At 35.0% G+C, this 24672-nt stretch overlaps 1 protein-coding gene across 1 annotated transcript; it reads left to right on the top strand.

Annotated features, from left to right (window-relative positions):
• Positions 1–699: 699 nt before the first annotated feature.
• Positions 700–17800, top strand: LOC149262429 (uncharacterized). Its single transcript, XM_089424552.1, has 4 exons — positions 700–1001; positions 7778–8030; positions 16632–16689; positions 16886–17800. Exons 1-4 carry the CDS (start codon positions 946–948, stop codon positions 17551–17553), a joined length of 1035 nt encoding a protein of 344 aa, XP_089280678.1. The 5' UTR covers positions 700–945; the 3' UTR covers positions 17554–17800.
• The last annotated feature ends 6872 nt before the right edge of the window (positions 17801–24672 follow it).

Below are 24672 nucleotides of genomic sequence, written 5' to 3'. Positions count from 1 at the left end.
TCTTCCATGAATAAGTTGGCAACTATAGGGGAAAGAGGAGAACCCATTGCTACCCCATAAGTTTGTTCATAGAATTCACCCTAGAAGCTGAAGAAAGTAGAGGTAAGGCAAAGACTAGCCAATTTGGATGTGTCATCATCAACGGTCCAATTTATGACAACGATGGCTTCCTGAATAGGGATTTTAGTATAAAGGGAAACAACATCAAAGCTTACTAACAAATCCCTAGCGTCTAGCCTTATATTCTTCAACTCTTTAACAAATGAAGCAGCGTCCTTAACAAAGGAGTATGTGCGACCAACTAGAAGTTTGAGTTTTTGAGCTTTAGTAAGAAGATGTTGATTTGTCTTGAGGATTAACCACATTAGAGGGTTTGAAACATTGACCAAATCTTAATAATGTGATAAATCCAAAAAAAATTAAATCTCATTAACTAAATAACTCTCTATTTATAATTATTTTTATTATACAAAATTATTTAATACACCCTCTTTATTTTATAATTATTTTTATATGCCTTACTATTTATTAAAAAATAAAACTAAATATAAATATAATAAAAAAATAAATATAATATGACAACGATAACCATTACAAATAAAAATAATTGCCATATCATACCCTACAATCCACCACGAAAAACCTAAACCCATATCGCAACATGTAAAATCCGTAATATGGATGGTGACGTATTGCTATTTATATATGTGGGAATCAATCTGTATCTTAAAAGCCCTAAAAATTAAGAATGCATAACGAACTCAGGCGGAATTCGCGAACTCCGCAATTGTTCTCAAGAACAACGCTCTAATCCTTGTAACTGTAGACAAATGAAAAAAGAGACAACAGTTTGTCGAGCTGCAATTTCCGATTACGTTTCAGCGGACTGTTTTTCCTCCACCTGTTTGACGACTTTCTTTTTATATATATTAAATTTGGTTTAGAATGCAGGGCAAACGGCTTCAATCAAAGGTGGAAAGTGCCAAGGAAAGGGATTCAAGGTACATTTAAGGATACAAATTTATGTCGCAAGTCTTCAAATGCAATTCAATGTTTGATATATTAACTCTCAATCATGGCGGGTTTATTTAGCGAACAGTAATGTTATTTAAAAAAACACCTGCGTGAAAGCGCAATATAGGAATCTTATGTACGCGATTCATTTTTGTTTAATAAACTAACATTTAACAGCCCTCTTATCGCTTATCTGCACATGTCAATTTCACTGGAAGCTGGTTAAGCAGAACCCTATTAAGTTTGTTGGAGTGGAAACCTTAACCAAATGCTTAAATGTAGAAGACACCGCAAATCCTAAAACCTAATCTGAAACCTTTAAACAAATTGCATGGAAAGTCCGAGGCTTTCTGCGCGGGATGCAATAACAAAGAACAGTAAAACTAATGTTAAATATTATGCGATTGTCAATGAGGGTCTTGGTTCGATGATTGGTGATATTTTCTCATCGAGGTTCAAATCCTCAGACACATGTTTCTTTGCTTGTGGGATTTCGCGGTCGTGCGAGTGGGCGATTTCATGCGGTTGGGATCAGTTGCAACTCGTGAGCGATGGTGGGATAGATACCCGTACTGTGGAATTTGGGCTGAAGGGATTCATTTGAGTGTTGTAAGTGGGCTACATTCTTTGTAATGCTTCTATAATGGGAGCCAGAATGCTTGCCGCAGTGCTAGTCAGAAGCATCTGGTCGGAAAAAAATGGAAATCCATATTTTAAGATCCAAAAAATGACCTGAAAATGGGTGAATCGCTTGAAGAACTAAAAGAAATTAGGCATAGGCATGTGAGGTACTGAAGCGTGCCTTTGAGGGGATGGATTAATTATAAATGATTGAAATACATTGAAATGGTACGAAATTTCCTGAATGGGAGGGAAAGTATCAAATTTCCTGAATGGGAGGGAAAGTATCAAGTTTCCTAAATGATTGAAATGCAGATTTCTTGTAAAACGTCTGAAGGAAGCCATGTTACTTGTGTTTGGCTGTTTTTATACTTGTGCTGTAGCCGGGAGCAGTATTAGAAATACATCTGTCATCCGTTGCACATGTTACTTGTGTTTGGGTGTTTTTATACTTGTGCTGTAGCCGAGAGCAGTATTAGAAAGACATCTGTCATCCGTTGCACATTATACTGGGGCAATGTGTAACATGACATCATAGTCTTCTCTTAGGTCCCTGGGACTTAATTTTGAAAACTTACTTTATGGTCTCCTCATCTTCTTTCTTGCAAATCCTAGCCTGGTATTGCCTGGTATTGTTAGATACGTCATTGGATGTACTCTTGGATCCGCCTCATGCTTTTCTTGGTTTCATGAATTTTAATTGTCCTGGCACTATTTCATTTATTAATTTTAACTTACATTATCTTTAACCTTTTTTTCTCTGAGGAAAGATTTCCACTCCCTTTCATACTGAAGGCTAGAGTGAGGTAGAGTGAGGTTGCTGGTATCAGGTTAACCCACAGGTATACTCACTTAAGAACTCACAAGGTTCGAAGCTAATACAACAATATTCATAAGCCAGGAAGCCATTACAACAATAATTATCAAGGTATTATAGCTCATCATGTCACTAATGAAGATTTAAACTTGGGTATTCATATTCAGGAAGCCATTACAACAATAATTATCAAGATATTATAGCTCATCATGTCACTAGCGAAGATTTAAACTTGGGTAGAGAAGATAACAGTCATTCCACCTAACCACCCAAAATAACCCCAATTGACTACATAACCTTAACTTTATTATTAATTTTTTCAAAAATAAAATATGATCAAATATGTAAATAAAATATGATAAAATATGTTTAGAGGAAAGCTTGGGTGTAAATTGATTTTTTAAATCAATCTTTAATATCCGTCATCCTTAAATTTCATTATTAAGATGTTAAATAAAAATATCCGGCCATGGGCCCAATTTGTGGAGACCTGCTAGGACGCTACATCATCGAATCTCCTTCAAAATGCAGCCTAGCCTAGAATTTAGGTTTTTTGTAGAACAGGAGAAACTACAAATATCTGGTTATAGTCCCAATTTGTGTAGACCTGCCAGGCCGCTACATTATAGAATCTCCTTCAAATGCAGCATACCCTAGAATTTAAATATTGACCCCCCTGCGATATTCTTCGATACAAAGATTCTTTCAATCTAGGTTTTTGTAGGAAAATAGGAGAAAACAGATCTTGATTAGCATTTAATAATCCTTATTGAGGTGATGTTGAGATTTTCTTGTCTTTTATGTTCTAAAAGGTATCATCTTGGAGTAGAGGACATGATTTTTATCTCGAAAGAATTCGTTTTTGAAACAGATTTTCAATTATGATCTATGATCAACTGTAGATTGATGTGTTCCCATTCATTCTACCCATCAAAGTCAGTGAAGTTTGAACGGTTAGGACACACTTAATTTGAACCACTGAAGTTGGTGTTCCTTTCTTGCAGTCTTTTTCAAAGTGACCATATTCATGGCGCGTAGTCTAACGAGGCCAAGGAGTTGCCCGGAAAGTTATGGAAATTCTGGTCATATTTGGAGAAAATCCGTCAAGGATTTTTGTAAATCCAAGTTATAGTCGTTAAATTTCAAAATTTTAGGTGTCCTAGACGTTTTTGATGGTGCTGAATCCATTTCCACATCAAAAACACAATTCAAACACTGCCTCTACAAGATTTTTTGAAATTTTTTTACCCAAATTCTGGCCACTTTTAGCCGTCCTGGGAATTCCTCCGCCTCATTAGACGACTCATGGCACTTGTAAATGGACACTGCCTCTTAATCTAGTGCCTGAAGGTGATATCATCCTTCTAGATTCAGTTTTATTGTCTTATTTAAGCCCTTCCCAGATCGACTTCTATGCGTATTAGTGCACATGCATAGTGATTTGCTTTTGGCTCAACTCTTGTACATATATTTACTGTTCCCATTTGATTGGAAACTCAGGTGATCCCATGATATTAGAAGAAAGTGGAGAAGGTGGCTCTGAACTAGAATTGCTTTGGGAAGATTCTCCTTGGGGTTAAAACTAACGTCCAATGTTTCAAGTACATATCTCGAGGGCCCATAAAATATGGTCTGGTTTTGAAAAGCAGGTCCTGATCTTGTTTCAAAACATAAGGCAATACAATGCTTCCCACAAAGGAAGATTGACATCGTTCCTTATATGAGAGGAGCCCAATAATACTATGTTAGTCACAGTTCTAATACACTATGGTTTGGCCAGTGCCTAATGAATTTTCCAATCATTGCCCTTTCCAAGAAGAGGACTTTTCATTCTTGAGGGCAGAGGTTGTAATTCTAATTTCTGGGATTCCTGCGAAGTTCTTGACAAAACACTCTCTATTAAATCGAGTCCTTTTCCACAAACGTATTGCTTCTGTGACCAGGGTTTGGAAGTTAAAAGCTTCTTTCTCGAGTGCAGGGGAGCTGGTTCCTCCTTTCTCAGCAGCCATGGTGGCTCCCTGTTGATTGTGATTGCCTACACCATTAGAATTGTTTAGGTTGCAAGTATGATCTGCTTCTCTAGCAATAACAGTTTTCGTAGCAGAAGGATCTGCTTTTCCATGTGAGAAATGTAGAAACCCTAGCTGCAGGTGGAACCTCTAGCTGCCAATTTTTATGAATGCAGGCCCCAGGGGTACATAATAAATGGTGCAATTATTTTTTTGGGGAATATATTACTGAGGGTCCAGAAAGAAGCTGGGAGAAAATATCATAAACTATTAGAAAATATTGGCAAGCATAATCCTGGACCTGTCAAAACCTTGAAAATAATGGAGAAATTGATAACCTCAAAAACTAGAGAAAAATTATGAATAGCAGTAGAAATTGGAGGTATTTGTAACGCTGCATTTGCTTCTAAAGATGGAAATGACCTTTCATCTCAACTTTCAAACCTAACCTTTTAACTTCCTTACTTGACACCGTGCCTTTATTTATGTGCAATAAATCATATCCTACATATGACAACCTAGCAATTTTCTGGGAAAATTGCTCTTTGATCTTTCTAAGGTGGGAATAGCATCACAAGCAGGGCCAAACACCTTGGAAACTACACTTTCTATTCTTGCATGGATGATGGCACACAAGTGGAACATTGAAACTGCTTGGTAGTGGAACACATAAGTGCTATGGTGTGTGAAGGCTTCAACAATGTCTTTTTAGGCTGTGGTACTCCCTTAACTTTTTTAGGTATCTATCTAATTTAAATTCCTTTGTAGTTTTCTAATTTCTTGAACTGTCATTTGTGTAACATTTGCAATCTCGTGATGTTTGAGCCCAAACATTTCACAATCTCTCTATTTAATACCTGGATTTTTAGATGTTCATTAAATTGAGGAGATTTCATATTCTACTTGAGCTCGATTATTTCACTACCTCTTTATTTGATGCCGCGGTTTGTTATAGTATTGTAAACCTTTCCATCAAAGACCACATCAAGGGTAATTCCCTGAGCTTGACCTTTACATATTTATATGTTGACTTCTTCCACAGGGTAGACAAGAGGTGATCTGTGCCGGTGGTGGGAATCAACTTCGGGCATGATTGTATGAGGCTGTAGAATAAGACTTGATTAGCATTTGGGAAAATCTATAAAGCTGACTTGACAAATAAAAGGATTAAAATTACATTAAATTTCAGGAAAAAATATATCTACATTAATATAAAAGTTTACAATGGCCATATAATGCAAATTTTCAATAAAAGCTTGTTGGAGGTACATACCACTAAATGGCATGGATTCTGTGCAGTTGACAGGTCTGCTGGTTGTCCAGTATAAAATTATAAATTGTGTTAGAAAAACAAACAAAATGAGTTTTTTTTTGCGGTTTCTATTTTATTTTATTTTTATTTACTGTATAGACAGATAACTGAATCTGACTTGATTTTAACTCGCTGAGTAAATCTGATTCATGCTTAAATTGCAAGTTTGAGTCATACCTGACAGTTAAAATCACAATTATGACCTGGGGCTGAGTCAGGCTTTTGGAGGAGTTGACTTGATTCATTGTTCTCAATGAACAGAAATCAGATTTGGAAGAGTATGGTGACATAACCTTGGTCAGAGTTTGAAGATGTTATCCCAACTATAAGAAATGGTGTGTAACAAGGTCACCCCTTTGTTGCTTTCCATATTGGTAGGATAAAAACAAGGCAAACAAATAGCCACTTCTATTTAGTTTGAAATTTAGATGCATTGCACATCGATCACTGATAAACTGAAAACAGGACAGCAACTGCAATTTGAGTTTTAAACTATTATTCCAGTGTTTCAGGGGAAATGAAGACACTGATTACTAATTAAGGTCGTGCATGTTATAAAGCCAAGGTGTTCAATCTAAGCCTCTGAAAACATATTTAGGCAAAAGAAATAAAACTTTTTGGGTTACTCTCTGAACCATGTTGCCAAGCTTTTTATTTGTTTGGTTCTCAGCAAGTCTAAAAGTCTATAATTTCTTCAAATTTTTGTTTAAGAGAATGATATAGGAATTATTTAATTTTGAAGAATCACCCTCTTATGGCAATTGAATGCTGGAAGGTAAACTTGTTGAATCAGCAAACATGAAGCCTCCATTTAATTGGATGTTGTTGACTAGGAGTATAACATGCTGGTAAACAGTGGTTGCAAGCCAGTCAACCAGATAGGCAATTTTGGCCAACAAAGATGCAAACTTTAAAGTGAATTTTGAATCCCAACAGTTTACCATGTCTTTGGTCACCATGCAGAGCCAATCAAAGGCTGGAGAGCAAAGATTTATAAAATCAAGCTTTTTGGTTAGAGGCTGACCATTACAAATAAGTAAAAAATGCTGTTCCAGTTGTGGCCAATGATGGCACACTGTGCATATTTGAGTCATTCATTGTGGGTGGTGAAAAGTGATTAGCTGATTTTGCTGACATAGAATGTTGCATTTCTCTCTAGTATCATGTATGCAATGACGTGCTCATTGTCTGCATTTATCTTCACTCTTACTATAAGATGTCATGATGCAGCCTATCGATATTGGGCTTTTCTCATAAGAATATTGAGAGCTAGTTGAAAATGAAATTTTATTAGTGTCGACAAATGACCAAAATAAATCAATACCTTTGAGAGTACAATGTGCACACATATCTATAAAGAAGCACATAATGCATCTACCAGCAGAAAGAACAGTAAAAGAGAGATGTTGACTCTAATATCTGATCATATGTGGTCCACTGGGCATTGGAGGCAGACCAAAAATTAATATCGAATACCTAGCTGCCATAGGTGTTTGCCATCCTTATTGGTTGTAATGAACTCATGAGATGTAATGCTTTGCATGCCAGAGCTAGTAAAAGCTATATTGCTTACCCATTCAACATTCCATCTTCCATCGATCAGGATAAGATTGCGACACTTGTTTTGCCGCCTTCTTCTGAAACACCTATGTTGTTTCCCATTCCTTAGCAATAAAAGAATATCTTCTTCTAGAGACACTTTTCTTGTCTCATCCCGAATAGTTAGATTATTTTGTTTTGATCACATGTCTTGTTTGAAGTCTCCAAGTAGTGTCTTCTGCCTTTGGAGCAGAGGAGACTTTCCATGGGTAAGAGAACTCTGTAAATGGTCATATGCATTGGCTTTATTATCTTGAATAACAAGAATCTGTGACCTCTCAATGGCCTTGAAAAGGGTTTGTGAAATGTTTGGCTGTTAAACTGTTTTTTTAGTTGATATAATTATTGCCCATGGAGAAACATATTTAAACTGTTCTATATTAATTCTTATCATTTCTGTTACAGCCCAGGGAGAAGTAAGAGATATGGGAGGCCAGCAACAGAAAGAGCATCCCATGGCAACACAAGTGCAATTCCTGATGTTACAGTTCAGGATCAAAAGCGTCGTAGGCGGCTGCAAGATCCATTGCCACTTGAGGTTCCACTACATGAAACAGTTTCAAACTCTGAACACGAGGCTCTAAGAAAGGGTTCTGACCCAAAATCTTATAATTCATCAAAACCGACAAATGTGCCCAATGCAGGATCCTATTTCCAGGTCATGTCTTATTGAAGTCCTTTGAATCTTTGCATTTCTTCCATGCTATTAACTTGATTCCAATCTATTCCTCTTTCACTCTGATGTAGCTAGGTATTATTTTAATCATATTGTTGTATATTTGAGCTGTACAATTTGCCGAGGTTTCAAATTTAATTTTGTTATCATCACGTGAATATTTCTTGATAGACGAATTGTGCAACTTGTCAATGAGCTGAGGTCAGGATGATTGTATGCATGTTGTTGTGCTTTGTTCGTAAGAAGAATTATATAGATCTATTATGGGGTGCAGAAATATGCAAAAATTCCTTAGCTAGATATTTTTGACTTCTCTTTAAGCCATTTTTAGTTATACATTGTCCATAACATGACATTTTTAAGCTTTTCACATGACATTTATGGTGCATTGTCTAATTCAATCACTGGAAAGATTTTTTATGCATGTTTGAGTTGCACTGTTGATAAAAAATTGGAAGGTTAAGATTTTGCATTTACAAGCAATTGGTGTTGGGCCTTGGAAATATGGCCGAGCAACGCTGGTTAGCATTCTCTCAGTACAATGAATGGCAGATTGTATAAGCTTCAATGTACAGGGTCCTCTCTTACCTGATATAAACAATAGTAGAAAATATGAAAATAACTTCTAGATGAATATATTCATAAAAATCCGTTGATTAAAAGAAAACAAACATTTCCAAAACATGGATATTTTCTATAGAAAATATACGTCTTTAAAATTTCTCATAATTTCCAAATGTCCAACACATACCAAAACCCCTACATGCTAATGTGAGTATATATATCATATATATATATATATATATTCATTCATGTACATGGGATGATTGTTGATTACAGAAGCTTGAAAATACAAAGTTTAAACATCAGGGCAACTTTAACAATACAATGATATAACCACTTACATAGATCATCTTCATCCTCCTAATGTTCAACAATATGACAATTTATACTGCATTCAGAACATTTTTGAGGCTTTGATTCCTCCATCTAAACATATTTCATTAAGTAAATGCGAACAATATTGAAAACAAGGAAGTAATTTATTTGTGTACCCTTCTTTGGTAATCTCTGAGGGAATGAACTCAATACATACTCCATTTCTCATGCAAGCTTGAATAGCAGACTCGTACAAAATTTGCAGATAGTCTTGAAAGGATGCCCACCAAGACAATGCCCTGACACATTCTATCAGCTGTAGTGGTTTGGCCATGATAAAATCTTTCGATGGCCCTTCAAGGAGCAATCTAATGCCGTATCTCTTCATGTGCAAATAGACACAACCAGAACTGCTAGCTTGACTAAGATGTGAACAGTAAACTTCCATGAATTTCCAAGATAACATTTGTGATCTTCTATCAATGATATTTGCATGGCAATGGTAAAATCCGTTTCACTATATATAATAATTTGATCAGGTAGCTTCACTACCTCTAAAAGCCTTTATGGTATAGTCTGTTAAGTAAACCATGCACGTGATTTTTTGACGACAACATTCTGTATTAATCATTTTTAATGAATGAGAGTGTAGATGGCATGTTGCTCTATATGTCGTGGTGTGCAACTACTTCCTCTTTTGGCTCACAATTCCCAAACATAATCATTATCTTAGTATCCATTGAATGTTTTGTTTGTTTGTTTGTTCTGTTTGTTATCTCTTTTCATGTTTCATACTCATATAGCCACAGAAGCTTCACACACCTTATCAATGGTTGCTTCTTCATAAAATGTTAATCATAGATCTTTTAAATGTTTGTACTCCAATTTGTGATTTATTTATGTGACTCTTCTTGCCAAAACAATTTTGGGATATTGGAAGCTGCCCGTCTTCTTCAAATGCAAACATTACATAATGTATTTTATCCTTAACAACTCTCTGCGATGCTAGAGGACCTGACATCAATTCTCTTGATCATCTTCAGGAACATCGATAATATATTCAGATGTTTTGTTGTTGCTGCTTCATCCATGCTTTGCAAGAACACGGTCTCTTGTGGACTATATGACATTGCATTACGAAAAGCCAGTCTTCTCATGTATAACCATCTAAGGTTCAGGTTGGAAACTTATTTTATCTTGCTTTCGACCATGAACCCGAGATGTGATTGTAGTATTCTAGGTCAATTGTTGCCCTAGGTTTTCCTTTAGTAACTAGGGTTTCAGATATTCTCCTTTGAATTCAACACAAATAATATGATTCTCAATGAACAATACTGACTTTTAATAAAACCAATAGCATAATCCAACAGTTCAGTACAGTAAATGTAGTCCAAACAAATCTTAATGAATTCAACAATACCGGAGAGATCCGATTTAAATCAGATTGATACTACAAAATTCAAATACCCTAGCTTGCCTCAGGACCGTGCCTCTTTTTTTCTGTCCTATTCACTGCCACAGTTCGGATCTGTTCAAATCAGGACCCTCGCACTTCCACAGGAGATTTTTCTGTCTCATTACTGGCTCGCACTTCCACAGGCGACTCTTCTATCTCATTACTGGCTCGCACTTCTTGTTACAGTACTCACACTTTTTGAAACAGAACTCGTACTTAGTTACCGGACTTCGGAACACAGGAGTAGCGAATAATTGTATGCTTCTGTATACTTGGTTAGCTATCAACGCCAAGAGTCTCGCTCTGTCCAGAATGAATTCAGATCATAGCTTTAATGACTCAGACCTTGCCACAGATATACACTTCAGATTTTAAGTGTGCTCGACTTCTACAGGAGGGTTTCAGCCTTCTAAGAAGGGTCTGGTCTTGCACAATTTTGGCCTTAAGAAATCATAAATGTCACGGCCCAGCAACATGATTGATCCACAGGCCAGCTCGTTTTGCTCAGGATTCTTGTTCTTTTAAAACTTGAAAATTTCGGTCAGTTTCAGACAAGTTTTCACAGAGAATAGGCCACCATTGTTCTGTCCAGCGATTATCTTTTTCGGAAATTGTTCAACCTTCAGTTTCCCTTGAGATTCCTTTGCCATACTTGGTTGATGAATTTTTCCTGTGCCAGAACAAATAGAAAATAGGAAATAAAAGAGAAAATAGGTTTATCAACTAGGGTGGAATCTTTCACCACCGAAATTGATAGGAAAGAACGGGTCTTAAAACCCTCAGAGCCTCAGGTTGAAAAAAAAAAACAGAGATGATGATTCCATGATGCTCCAAATGAATTCAAACCTCTTGTATTTAATATTTATAGATTTCTTTGAAGGGATTTTCTCTCCATAATTGATTGAGTGTGGTTCACTTAAAACCAGTGTTGTACTAATTGTGATTTTATCGTAAAATTGCGGTTTTTTAAAATCGGCGATATTATTGTCCAATAAATATAACAAATTTTTTTTTTTTTGGGGGATTTTTTGGAGATTCGATGGCAAAAAATCGTGGCCCTTTCCAACAGCGTATTTATATAACAAAAGATCACGATATGACATTATGACTCATGATATGACTCATGTGATACATTATTATATTTTTTGTTGATATTTTGAGGCTGAGTTGGGAGTCATGAGTCAGGACTTACTATTCAGGACATGATTCACTGTTATGTGTGATGTAGCACTGGAAATGATATTAAACATCTTATATATTAACTCTTTTATCATATTTATGTGTCAATGTATTTATTTTATGTTGTAGATGCTTTAGATATTAAAAAAATTGAAAAAAATGAATATTTTTGTACGTTACGATTTTTTACCGATTTTTATCAAATTTTTCCCAATTTTTACAAATTTTTCCCGATTTTTACGATTTTTCCCGATGTTTTCCCCGCGCCGATAATATCCCGATAACGATTAATGCAACATTTCTCAAAACCCCAACTTTGGGTATCTTTGCCCAGCTGCCTCAAAACTTTCCCTTTGCTGCCCAAACATTGGGTATTTTGGGGTTTTCCCCTTTATCATGGACTATAGCCTATGGGGACCGATAGGCTACTTCGTCTCTTGGGCAATTAAGTTCTTGGGAACATTACAGTGATTCACTTGCAAATACATTTAATTGATCTGCTTTTTTATGTTTCCCACATTTTGCATAGATTGAAATGTTTCTCCCCATCTATGATCTAGGATGGATCATTATAATAATAATAGTAATCATCTAATTTTAAGGTCACGTCCAAGCCATACACCAAATTGGTGTATGAGACCCCCTTGTTTGTAGGACAAGGGACCCCCCTCCCTGCAACAATTTGATTGTTAAAGTCTACAAAGGTCTCCACTATAGACATCTCAGTTCTTGCTAAGCGATTGGTACATTTGACTTGCAGGCTGTTGGATATACTTTTGGTGTTACAGTGGCAGTTGGAAGGTTTGATCCTAGGCCTTGCCTAGATTACTCCATCGAGTTACTGGTTCAGTCTATGGAGGTGTTCATACTCTAAGTCGCTAAACCCTTTGGATTTGAACTTATCATCTCTTAGGAGGTGACACATGTTCTTAACCATAGGCCTGCTCAAGCTGTACTACACTTTCTCATCTATCTTGGTACTTTTTGGGTGGAAAAAATATAGTAATTAGGTTGTTGGGTCCATTTTAGTGATAGATTTCAGTTTGGAGATTTGGGATCCAAAACCCTCCATAGCCAGTTTCAGGTATCAAATGACATTTTTTGGGGTCCAAGTGCCTCTATGCTGTTCTACACATCCAGAGCTTTCCAATTATCTAAAAGTCATCTCACTTAGAGCTTGTATGTGGAAGTTATGCCTCTTACATCATGAGCTTTCCAATTATCTGAAAGTCATCTCAATTAGAGCTTGTATGTGGAAGTTATGCCTCTTGCAAGTTGCCCTAGCTTGTTGACCACCATGGTACTGAGTGGATGCCATGGCAGCCCCATTACTCACACAAGTAGGTTTAGTCATGTTTGGACTTTCAATAAGATTCTAGAGGGTCCTATCTCCAACATTAATTGAGGGTTGTGGTATTCAAAATCTTTAATCCAAACCCTAGACTGCTATCAAGCTATGTTAAATATTGGGCCACATGGAAGAGAAGGGGTTCCATTCTTTTAGTATTGTACTTGTTCCATAGTTGAGCAGAGTATCAAGGAGTGGGATATTAAAACAAACAGAGAATGTAGAAGATTTGTGGCAGCCAGCCATTCAGGGCCATAGTGTGAAAGGCAATGCCATTGTGAGTGCCCCTTTCTTTGTACAATACTTTTTAGCACAGAAGAAGCTGAGCAGAGCATAGGCCTCAACTTTTCACTAGGTCACATCTCGTGTTCATTTGTGTGGATGGTGTGTTCATTCACTTTTTATTTGTAATATTCCTACTTAGGAAATACAGTGATAAACAAAGAAAAAATGAACATGCGCACACAAAATTTCAAACACGAGTAAACACCGAAAATTTATCCAAAAATAGCACTCAGCTGAGCCATTTTATTAAAATAGAATAGTAGTACAATGGGGGTATGGTGTGAGTGCACTTGGGCTTGCCAAAAAGGCAAGCTAGACAAGCCCAGGTGGAAAAGTTTAATGACCAGATGCTGGAATGTGCTGCTTCAACTATGCCCTGCGCTGCCCTGGAAAAATTGCACTGTCTGTTGCAAAGGATCTGCTGTATGACCCACTTCTGGTGCTCAGAAAATTCCGGGAAATTCACCCTGAACTCTCAATAACTCACCAAAACTCAGAAAAGGTTTGGCCTAGTTCCGAACCCCGAAACTTACCCCATTTTCCACGTGCTCCTCAACTGGGAGGGTATTTCGGCCCTCCTGGAAAACTCACTGCTCTATCCATTCAAAATGATGCAAAATGTTGGTGATCCTCTCTTCCAAATATCTTAAATTCCCAGCTCTAATCAGTTCCAAATGCCCACCTCCCTAGCTCCCACGTGCACCAAGAAACACCTCCTGCACAGGCCCACACCGTCTCAAAAAGGGTCTCGCTGCTACAGAAAGGGCTCCTCAAAATCTAGCTGATCCTTTACCCAAAATCTCCAGCAATATATGATGCAATGCTCCCCTGGAATCCTCAACAAGTTTGTTGCTCTTTGCTGGCCCCTCCAAGATAATTTGTACCCCTCTACTACGTCCAGGAAGCAACAGAAAGGCCCCACGAAATTCCTGTGATAATGTTGAACTGACTCACAAAGGATATTGGCTTCCGTCCTTGAGCTGGCACACAAAGTCCACCGAAGCAAGGGGTGAGAAACTCTTGAGAATCTTGGGTGTAGACTTGGCTCAACAACACAATCGTGGTAGGTGAGAGTAATTGTCAAAATGTCAAAAAGTGCAAACTGATGTGAGCCTTCTCTATTTATCTTTGGCTGCCTCTTCCTCATGTGTGACCCATCCTAGAATGCCTTTCTTTCACAAGAAGCTCGAGTTGCTTAGTGGTGTGTATTTTTCCCTTGGTTGGCTCCCCACATTCCACTAGGGGCACGATTTGCCTTTCTTTCCCTTGTGCGTGTGCTTTCCTTAAACAAAATTTGGAAGTGGGGAGTTCTCCAACCCATTTCTAAGTTGGAAACCAAAATTGTCAAAAAGGCAAAAATTATATTCTCACTTAGCATTTTTGCTAAGTGGGAATATCACATTATTTCATTTCGGATTTTAGTCATTTTCCATAAATTTGAGCACTAAACTAGTAATAATAAATTTGAGATCTAAGGAAATAATCTGCATAATAAAAGATTTCAGAACATTGTAAATCTGTTGTGATGAACTGTTCTATTGGAATATCCATAGCAATTTCAAATCAATCTATGAAAAGTAAAGAATTAAGCACAATTGCATAGAATGCGTACAAACTGTTGACTGGAAATAGTTGCTTCTTTGATATATGACCCAAAGATTTTTTTATTGGGGCGGCTTTGACATCATGTCAAACAAAATCTGAATATATAGGTTCGAATTTATGAGAGACATAGCATAGATTTATCTTGGCTTTGGATCTATCAAACACAGAGGGATCAAATCTATTGAGCTGTCAGTTTTTTTATCATTTAGGATTGGATCTAAGCTCATATCAAGAGAGAGGCAATAAAATTTATATGTGAATATCATATTGAAGAGGGATCAAATCTATTGAGCTGTCAGTTTTTTTATCATTTAGAATTGGATCTAAGCTCATATCAAGAGAGAGGCAATAAAATTTATATGTGAATATCATATTGAAGATATTTCTATTTTTGTAAATCTCACATATCTCATTTTATTTCTATATAACAGTTTTTATACTGTGTACATATCAAATCCCTCTCTTTCATGTACATAGAGAACTCATTTTATTATCATTTGTTATTATTTTATTATATTTTAAATTGACATACCTGGGCTGTAGATGTACCTCTATACTTTCAATGCAAAAATGACATACAAAGGTGTTGTATATATATCTAGCAAGTTTAATTATTCTTTGTTATTAGACAGGCACCTAATCTCCTTATTAAAACAATGTTTTAAAATGCGATGTCTTAATGCTGCATTATATCTAGCATAGAACTTAACTTTATATCTTAACTGTGTAACATTACGATATCACTTTATATCAATACCCTAGAGTAAATAAAGATTACAACGTTCAACAATAACTATCCATGGTTATTGTTTAACGATATGGTTCATCTTGACGTATCTTTTTTTCAACGACGAACCACAGATATGATTCACTTTCAAAGAGACTGAAATAATTTTTTTTTTTTTTTTACACATTTTGCATAGATTTAAACGGCTCTCCCCATCTCTGAAGTGTAAAGAGCAGAGCATGATTGAATAGAATGCATACAAATGGTTGACTGTAAAAGCTTGCTTCTTAGGCCTTCCAAAATTAATTTTAATGGATTGAGTTACAAGGATTTGTGAAAAGATGGGATGAATCCTGCATACAGGTCAGTCTTTTGTTTATCCTAGTATACATGTCTGTATGCTTTGGGTTTATTTCTGTAGTCATGTGCTAAAGATGCCTTTCCGAACAATTGCCACCTGCATTATTTTTTCCGAACAATTGCATTATTTTTTCCCTTGATGATGTATTCTACAGTCCATGTTGTTTCTTTCCCTTTGTCTTCTGCTGCTGTTCTTTTTCTGTGTTCTATCTGCATGTTCTCCTTCCCTCTCCTTTACTGTTTAATTTGACGTATTATATTGGCACAATTTTTTATTTTGCAATTTTTTCACCAATAGTTTGGCATGTTAGGCTTTCCACCTGGATGCAAATGACAATTTGTTTAGTTTCAGATATTGTGTATACTAGAGGTTTTCCTTTTCCACCTTGGTAGTCTGCTTTTAAACTGACTATATCGAATATGCCCTAATTACCTAATTTTACATAGGATCCCAGTTTGGCATTTCCTTAAACACTGCATCAATCGATATTATTGGTGTTTTCATGTCTCTATCTACAAATCTGATGTACGTCTATGGAATCGTGGCTGATATATGGTTTTTCCAAAGAATATTTGGGTTTAGGTGCACTTTTGTTTTTTTGGCTCATTGTCAGTATGCAAAGTTGGTTTGGTTTGTGTGTACTTTCATACTGTGATATCCACTGCAGATTCCCTCCAATATCCCCTTTCAAGTCGCTTCATGAGTGCAATTATTCTGACTATTCTATATCCCTTTTGAAACAGCATGATGAAAGGAATGCAGTATCGAGCAGTCGGAATGCAAGGCGGAGACCATACCCTGGTATGTTACATGCCTTTTTTATTAATGACGACTGAATCTTCTGGAAATGTTGTATGTATTGAATGCATATTTGGTTATAATACTCTCCCCTTTTTGTAGGGAGGGGAAGATCTAGCTGTCTCCAGGTTCCAAATGTTTTCTACTGCTTTTACTATGAAACATTACTTAATCTATCGGATTCTATCCTCTTTCACAGACCATGTAGGTTGGAGTGATTCTTCTAAGGGTCGTAGTACTGATCGGTTTGGAGACAGAGCTGAATATCCTGATGTCCGAGGGAGAGAGAACAGGGCACAGGTGTTGGCCAAAGAGGAAGGATCAGATAAAGTTTGGCGTCATGATGGCTTCTTCGAGTTAGAAGCTAATGAGCCACAGGAAAGACGAAGACCTGCATTTCGAGAAACAAAGGTTGTTTCACAAGATGGAGATTCTGGAAGCAAAACTGCTGTAGCGAATGAGAGACGTGATGACTATAACAAGGTTGGTGATAGCATAAAAAGAGAGGGTAGAGGGGATGTCATTGAACGGCAGCATGAAATTGAAATGCGGTCTGAGGGAGGTTCTGGAGGAGGATGGAGGGGTAGGGATAATGTTCAGCGAAATGAAGATGTTGAGAGAGGTCGCTGGCTGGAAAGAGATCCACATAATGATCGCTTCCAGTACAGGGGAAGGTTTAACAGCAGTTTAAGAGGTAGAGACAGACCGGGCAGGCAATTTGATGGAACTGAAAGAAATCAATTACGGTCTCGTACTTTTAGTGCTGACAAATGGAAGCATGATCTATTTGACCAAGCCAATAGGAGTCCAACACCAAAGACTGAAGAGGATCAGATCGCGAAAATAGAAGCCCTTCTGGCGACTTAAAACCTGAATTCTGTTTATTGTGCCTGAAAGAAGGTGATAGGCAAGCTATAAAATTTCTATTTTGTCCGTTTTTAGGAATGACTATTCACTTCCATTCGTTTTGCTGAGATGTATTTACCTTCTAACTGAGCAAAAGAAGAGTCACCTCCCTTTCCAACATCTAATCAGAAGTATTCTTTTTCTTGTATTTTATGCACTTAGGCTTCGATGCGTAAGTATTTAACACGTTCTTACGATATTCCAGCTTTCCTTGTTTCTTATTGGCGTGGGTTTTGAGTTTTTATCATTCTTAATGTGCTGAGAATGTGCTTCTCAGCAAACAAATGATGACTGATATGGTAATATTTGAAGGAAATGAAGATCTGTAGTTTTATTTGGGTTTAATGTATTGTGAGACCAATGTAGCACCCAGGATATTCTGTTACTGAGGGTTAGGTTATTTCTTTCTATAACCAATCAGCTGTATGCAGGTTAACGCTATATGCACACACGGAGGCAATTACTAAATTAACAGATAGTGATAATACTCATCTTAAGGTTCTTACAGCTTGAAAACTTTATTTCAAACAGATGTGTCGAAGGAAAAAGGTATTGAATATGACCAGCTATCTTTTATCTGGTTGATTGAAACATTGTGAAATAACTAAATACTAGTTATTATTTTCATTAAAAATATAGATTTTCATTTAAATAATCATTAACTGGCCTTGGTTACAGACGAGAGATTCATATTTTTCATAACATGGACTTTTACTACAGTCAGTTATAGGTTCCTCTTAAATGTTTGTGAGACTCAATTAACACCTAAGATATTAACATATCTACAGTACCAAGTGTGAGGTATTTATGCATATCAAAATAAAGAAATAAATTTTCACTACCACCACTCTGGATATTTTGAAATTGCCTCTGCTATAAAAGTTAATGGGAGAGTTAGCATACAAACAACATAACGTTTGCAATAGATCTTTGATCAGGTTCATGTACACATTTGGAAATGGAGAGATTCAGCATGATGTGATAAGCGGCAAGTTGTATGTGGCATGGCATCTCTTTTGAGGATACATTGCCATGCATGCAAAAATTCTATCTAGCTATACAATGTAAAGAACTTTGTAGAGGTGGTGGAATTGGTTGAGACCTTTTATAATGGTTGGTCAGAAACTTTTTCCAAGTACTTGTAGCCAATTTTGTACTCGTATAAACCATTTTTCAAATAAAACAATAAAAGCTATTGAGTGTAGTTTAAACATGCTGCCTTTTTCACTTTTTTGACTAGTTTTGCCTAGAGTCTCACTAAAATTTATAAAATTTGTTGAAATTGCAGATATTAGTTTTTAAATTGCATAATCTAGATGCAGCAAAGGTTTTCTGGGATGTTGAATCTATCTATTCATTCAAAAATTGCAATTTGAATAATGGAAATTTGCATTTTCATTTACAATTGTGTAGTTGGATTTCAATAGTAGTTGCTGGAAAAATTAAAAATGATCAGATATTTAGACTGCTCCAAACTATTATACTGGGAGAAAACAAAATGATACAGTTAACTTGGGAAATTAGAGACGACTTTCGATATCATCAACTGATCTTGATTTTGACCCTGTGAGACGTTGGACTTAAAGATGACTTTGTACTTGACATGAAATCACTGTGTGCTACCGTTTTGGTTAATCGGATCATTTTCCAAATTTCTTCCTTAACAGAGATGTGAAATGTAAAATCAATATCACCACCTATAGGTTAGGTCTCTATCTATATTCAGTGTTCAGTGTCCACAAGTGCATGCTCTTTATCATTCAATTATAGACTAATGGATGACTCTTTATGTACAGTCATAGAAACACAAGTGCATGCTCTTTATCATTCAATTAGCTAATGGATGACTTTTTATGTACAGTCATAGAAACACAGGTGTTTAGGGTGAGATTTAGTTAAAGACCTTGTTATTCAGTTTAAACTTAATATTTCATGTAAGATTTTGCTAAATAGCTTTGAATTTGTAATCACTCTATACATATTATAGAGTTCTTAATCAAATATAAAATTGTAGAAACATTTTTACTTGGTAAATAAAAAAAAATAAAATTAAAATGTACTAAAATGTCTAAATCTTGTGAAAAATGATAATATAAATAATAGGTAAAGGTAAGTCACTATGGAAATGCATCTTTTATAAGTTACTAGAGAAATACATATTTAGTGTCCAGAAGTGCATGCTCTTTATAATTGAATATCATTCAATTCAATTATAGACTAGTGAATGACTCTTTATGTACAAAATACAGGTGTTTAAAGTGAGATTTAGTTAAAGACCTTGCTATTTTCAGTCTAAGCTAAATATTTCATGTAAGGTTTCTGCTAAGTATCTTTGAATTTGTCATCCTTGTATATATATTATATAGTCTTTAATCAAATGTAGAGTTGTAGAAACATTTTTGTTTTATTAATTTAAAAAAAAATTAAAATGTACTAAAATGTTTGAAATTGTCAAAATAATTGTGAAAAATGATAGTATAAATAACAGGTAAAGGTAAATTATTAGGGAAATACTTCTTGTTTTTGTCATATATAGACTAGATTGTTTTTATTTGAAGTGGATATTTGTACATTGTTATCCAATTGTATGGAATCTTGGTTCAAATAATACTTTTGTATTTTGGTGGTTTCATTTGCTTTGTAAACTTTGCATCTTGGTTCAGAAAACATTTTCTATTTTAGTGGCTTCACTGTTATATTTTATAGAGTCATGATTGATTTATTTGAAAGATTTGCATAGTGCATAGAACTTGTTTTGAAATAAAGAAAGTTCTCTGATTGTATTTATGAAGCTAAGTAAAGAAAGATATACGATTGTATTTGTGAAGCTTATGAAATCAAGCTTAATATATGTATATACCTTATTTTTGGTTGGTATTACTTGTCATAAACTTATTAAAAGAAATGCTTCACTCACTTTGATATGATTTTCAACTAATTTTTTTTTTTTTAATGGAATTAACTTAAAATTTTGTCATTTTTGTTTTTACTATATAAATATCCAAAAAGCTGAAATAACATGTTTTAAATAATACTGATATGTTCATTGACATTCCATAAAGTGACAACTACCTTGTAAATAATTGTGCAATTATCTAATTTGTGTCCTAAGAGTGGACTTTCTGATTTTTTGAAGTGATTACCTGCATATTAAAAAACTTTATATATTTGAAAATTATGTTTTCAAAAAACATTTGAAATGAAGTAAACCAAAACAACCTTGTCCTTTTGATTTTTTCATAGTGATTTCTTCCATATTAAAAAACTTTATATATTTGAAAATCATATTTTCAAAAAAACATTTCAAATGAGATAAGCCAAAACAACCTTATCCATTTTTCAAAGTCACATACATCTTTTAAATAAGTGTGTAATTATCAACAATGTAAACTGTGAAATGGGCATTGATACGATTACCTTTTTCGTAGAGGTAACAAAAAAGTGACCTGATTTTGAAAAGTGGTGATACAGAATACACATTTTTTTAGCATAGTTTCTGATACTTTAATTTTTTTTTATGTACATTAGTTTTTTTGCATGTAGATTTTAAAAAATGTTGATTTTTTATCAAGAGTTTTTTTTTAAAAACCCTATTTTTTGACTTTAAATTTTCTAATTTATTAATGTAAATAATTATTTTCTAAATTTAATAATTTTTGAAATGATCTTCTTCAATTTTTTTTGGTTTTTTTTTTTTTTTTTGTAGTTAGGTTTTTATTTGTTTGCATAGTTAAAGAAGAACGTCGATATTTTGAAGTTTCGATATTCTACATGTTTATATATCGTTAATTAATTTTTCAATGTACATAAAATAATTATCTCTAAAAAACAATAATGTTTAACAATTGACATAAAAGTAACTATTTTTAACATAAACATAACTAAAAAATTACACATTTTGATAATTTTTTTGTCAAAATCACAATTTTTATAGAAAAAATTTAACAAAAAATGGTTAAATAATTGTTGTTGTTTTTTTTTTTAATTGATTTCATATTAAAAAATAACAATAACCACAATTTTTTTCAAAAAAATAATGATTTACATAAAAATTAAAGCGAAAATCACATAATACAAATATTGAACACATAAAAACATTAATTGAATGCTTATTTTTCTCATAAAATGTCAAAGTAAAAAACATTACAAGTATAAATAATTAATAGCTACAAAAAATATCAATAATATCATGTAATCCAAACCTTTCATGAGTTTCATCATTGTTTTTTCCCACAATATTTTCTACTCCATTTTGTTCGTTTTCATTTTCTAATGGATCTATGATGTCTGCGAATCTCCCAGTGTATGCCTTTCTGATCATTCCATGTAATGGTGGTTGAGGTTCCTTTGCCTTTTTTGCCATACGTGTTTCACTAAAATCCATTTTTTTCAACCCAATTTCTTGCATTGCATATAAAAGAAATTGAATAACATTAATTTTTTGCCTCACCCTGGCGGCCCAACAGGCGGCCGACTAGGATGGCGGGGGGAAAGGGGGCTGGTGCCCAGCGCCCTGCCCCACTCGAACGGCCTGCCACCTCGGCTGGCGGTTGGGTCGCCAGGGTGGCGGGTCGATTCCAATGGGCCACCGACGTGGCGATTTGATTCCAACGGCCCGCCGAGATGGGGCGGGGGACCAGGCGACTAGCCCCCATCACCCACGGACCTGTTGAGTCGCCAGGGAGCATGATCGGGCCCACTGCAGACGTATTGAGTAAATCTGTTTCATCTAAATTTTTAATTTCTAAAAAAAAATTAAATTTTATTAAACTTATTGAATTTTAAAACTTGCACACAGTGAAAGAGAAACTAACATTTCAAATGCGATAATCTTCCGTTGAATATATTGTTGATAGCAATGTGATTTCTCCACAAATTCGCTCCAAATCTTTTAACAAACCTCGAAAAACTTTGAAGTGATGTGAGGAACAGTGATAATGAAATTTATTTTATAGCGGAAATTATGAAATTGTTTTATCGCATGATTAATGTGAGACTAATTTGTTTTTATAAAAAATTTTAACATGTAAATTATGTTATGACGATATAGAGAACTATGATAAAACGAACATTACATAATTGTTTTACTGCACGATGAATATAAGATTAATTTGTTTTTATAAAGACTAACATATAATTTTTGTTATGATAATATAGTAAATTATGATAAAACGAATATTACGGAATTGTTTTACAACAATGTGGGATTAATTTGTTTTAGAAAATATAATAAAAATTAAAAAACATTAAATTGTCTAGTAAATATTATATACTTTAAGTAAAAAATTAATTTAGTTTACAATTCTATTTTAAATATTTAGTTTAAAAGTTTTATTTCATATCAATAAATTGTAGAAGAAAATTATGGAGGAAAATACATGAAACAAAATTTTTGGAGAGAAAAATTTCGGCGAAAAGTTTTGGAGGGAAATTTTCATTCTTTAAGCTATATATTATCATTAGGAGAGAGTGCATTTGTATCATTCAACTTCTTCTATTTGAAAGAGATGGATTCTTTTGATAGTGAAGTTTCGCTTTATGAAGCATCAATATCTTCATCTCGTAACAACTCTATTCATATTGATGAATATAATAGAAATTATTCTACTATGAATAGAGAGTCAAATCTTCCACTTAGTCCTAATCCTAAGGAATATGAGAGCAGCACTGATGAAAGCCAGAATGAAGAATTTCAAATAAATAAAGAGTCACGGTTTCCACTTAGCCCTAATTCTATGGACTATGAAAGCAGCAGTGATGAAGAGCATGATGAAGATTTTCAAATAAATAAAGAGTCACGGTTTCCACTCAGTCCTAATCCTATGGACTATGAGAGCAGCGATGATGAAGAGCATGATGAAGAAATTCAAATGAATAGAGTGTCACAGTGTCCACTTAGTCCTAATCCCATGGACTATGAGAGCAGTAGTGATGAAGAGATTGATGAAGGATTTCAAATGAATAGGGTGTCACGGTGTCCACTTAGTTCTAATTCTATGGACTATGAGAGCAACAGTGATGAAGAACAAGATGAAGAATTTCAAATGAATAGAGTGTCACGGTGTCCACTTAGTCCTAATTCTATGGACTATGAGAGCAGCAGTGATGAAGAAATTGATGAAGGATTTCAAATGAATAGAGCGTCACAGTGTCCACTTAGTCCTAATCCTATGGACTATGAGAGTAGCAGTGATGAAGGATTTCAAATGAATAGAGTGTCACGGTGTCCACTTAGTCCTAATCTTATAGACTATGAGAGCAATAGTGATGAAAAACATGATGAAGAATTTCAAATGAATAGAGTGTCACGGTGTCCACTTAGTCCTAATTCTATGGACTATAAAAGCAGCAGTGATGAAGATCATGATGAAGATTTTCAAATAAATAAAGAGTCGCGGTTTCCACGTAGTCCTAATCCCATGGACTATGAGAGCAACACTGATGAAGGTCGGGATGAAGAATTCCCAAATCGAGAGTCACATTTTCTAGCTAGTCCTAATTCTAAAGATTATGAGAGCAATAGTGACGAAGGACAGAATGGAGCTAGTTCTAATCCTAAGGATGATGAGAGCAACAACAATGACGAAGAACAAGATGATTTTGATTTTTTTATAGTAAGTAATCCTAACCCTAATCTGATATGTTCTGCAGAACTGTTTTTCCTCCACCTGTTTGATGACTTTCTTTTTATGTATATTAAATTTGATTCATAATGCAGGGCAAACGGCTTCAATCAAAGGTGGAAAGTTCCTGTCAGGCCAAGAGTAACTCCAGTTTGACATAAAACTAATACGATTTATTTCATTAGGTAGCTATTGTTATATACAAAGAATGTGACTGCTCAGTTCATCTTCTGATGACTGTTCACATTCCAAATTCACCCAATCTCAGAGGATTAGGTGTCAACGTTCCCCCCCTTAATCTGAAGGGATGTTGGTGAGTCCAAGCATCGTTCTGAATCTTTCAAGCTTTTCTCTTCCAAGCGCTTTGGTGAAGTGTTGGAAATAACACTGAGAGGGGGGGGTGAATCAATATTATCAAGTTCTTTTAACAAATCTTCCTTATTTATACTTTGAATTA

This window comes from Pinus tabuliformis, chromosome 6, assembly GCF_031772625.1.
Source record: "Pinus tabuliformis cultivar Carrire ecotype Pingquan chromosome 6, CPIR1, whole genome shotgun sequence".
NCBI classification, from domain to species: domain Eukaryota; kingdom Viridiplantae; phylum Streptophyta; class Pinopsida; order Pinales; family Pinaceae; genus Pinus; species Pinus tabuliformis.
The sequence above is the reverse complement of the archived record's forward strand: the minus strand, read 5'-3'. Positions and strand labels throughout refer to the sequence as shown.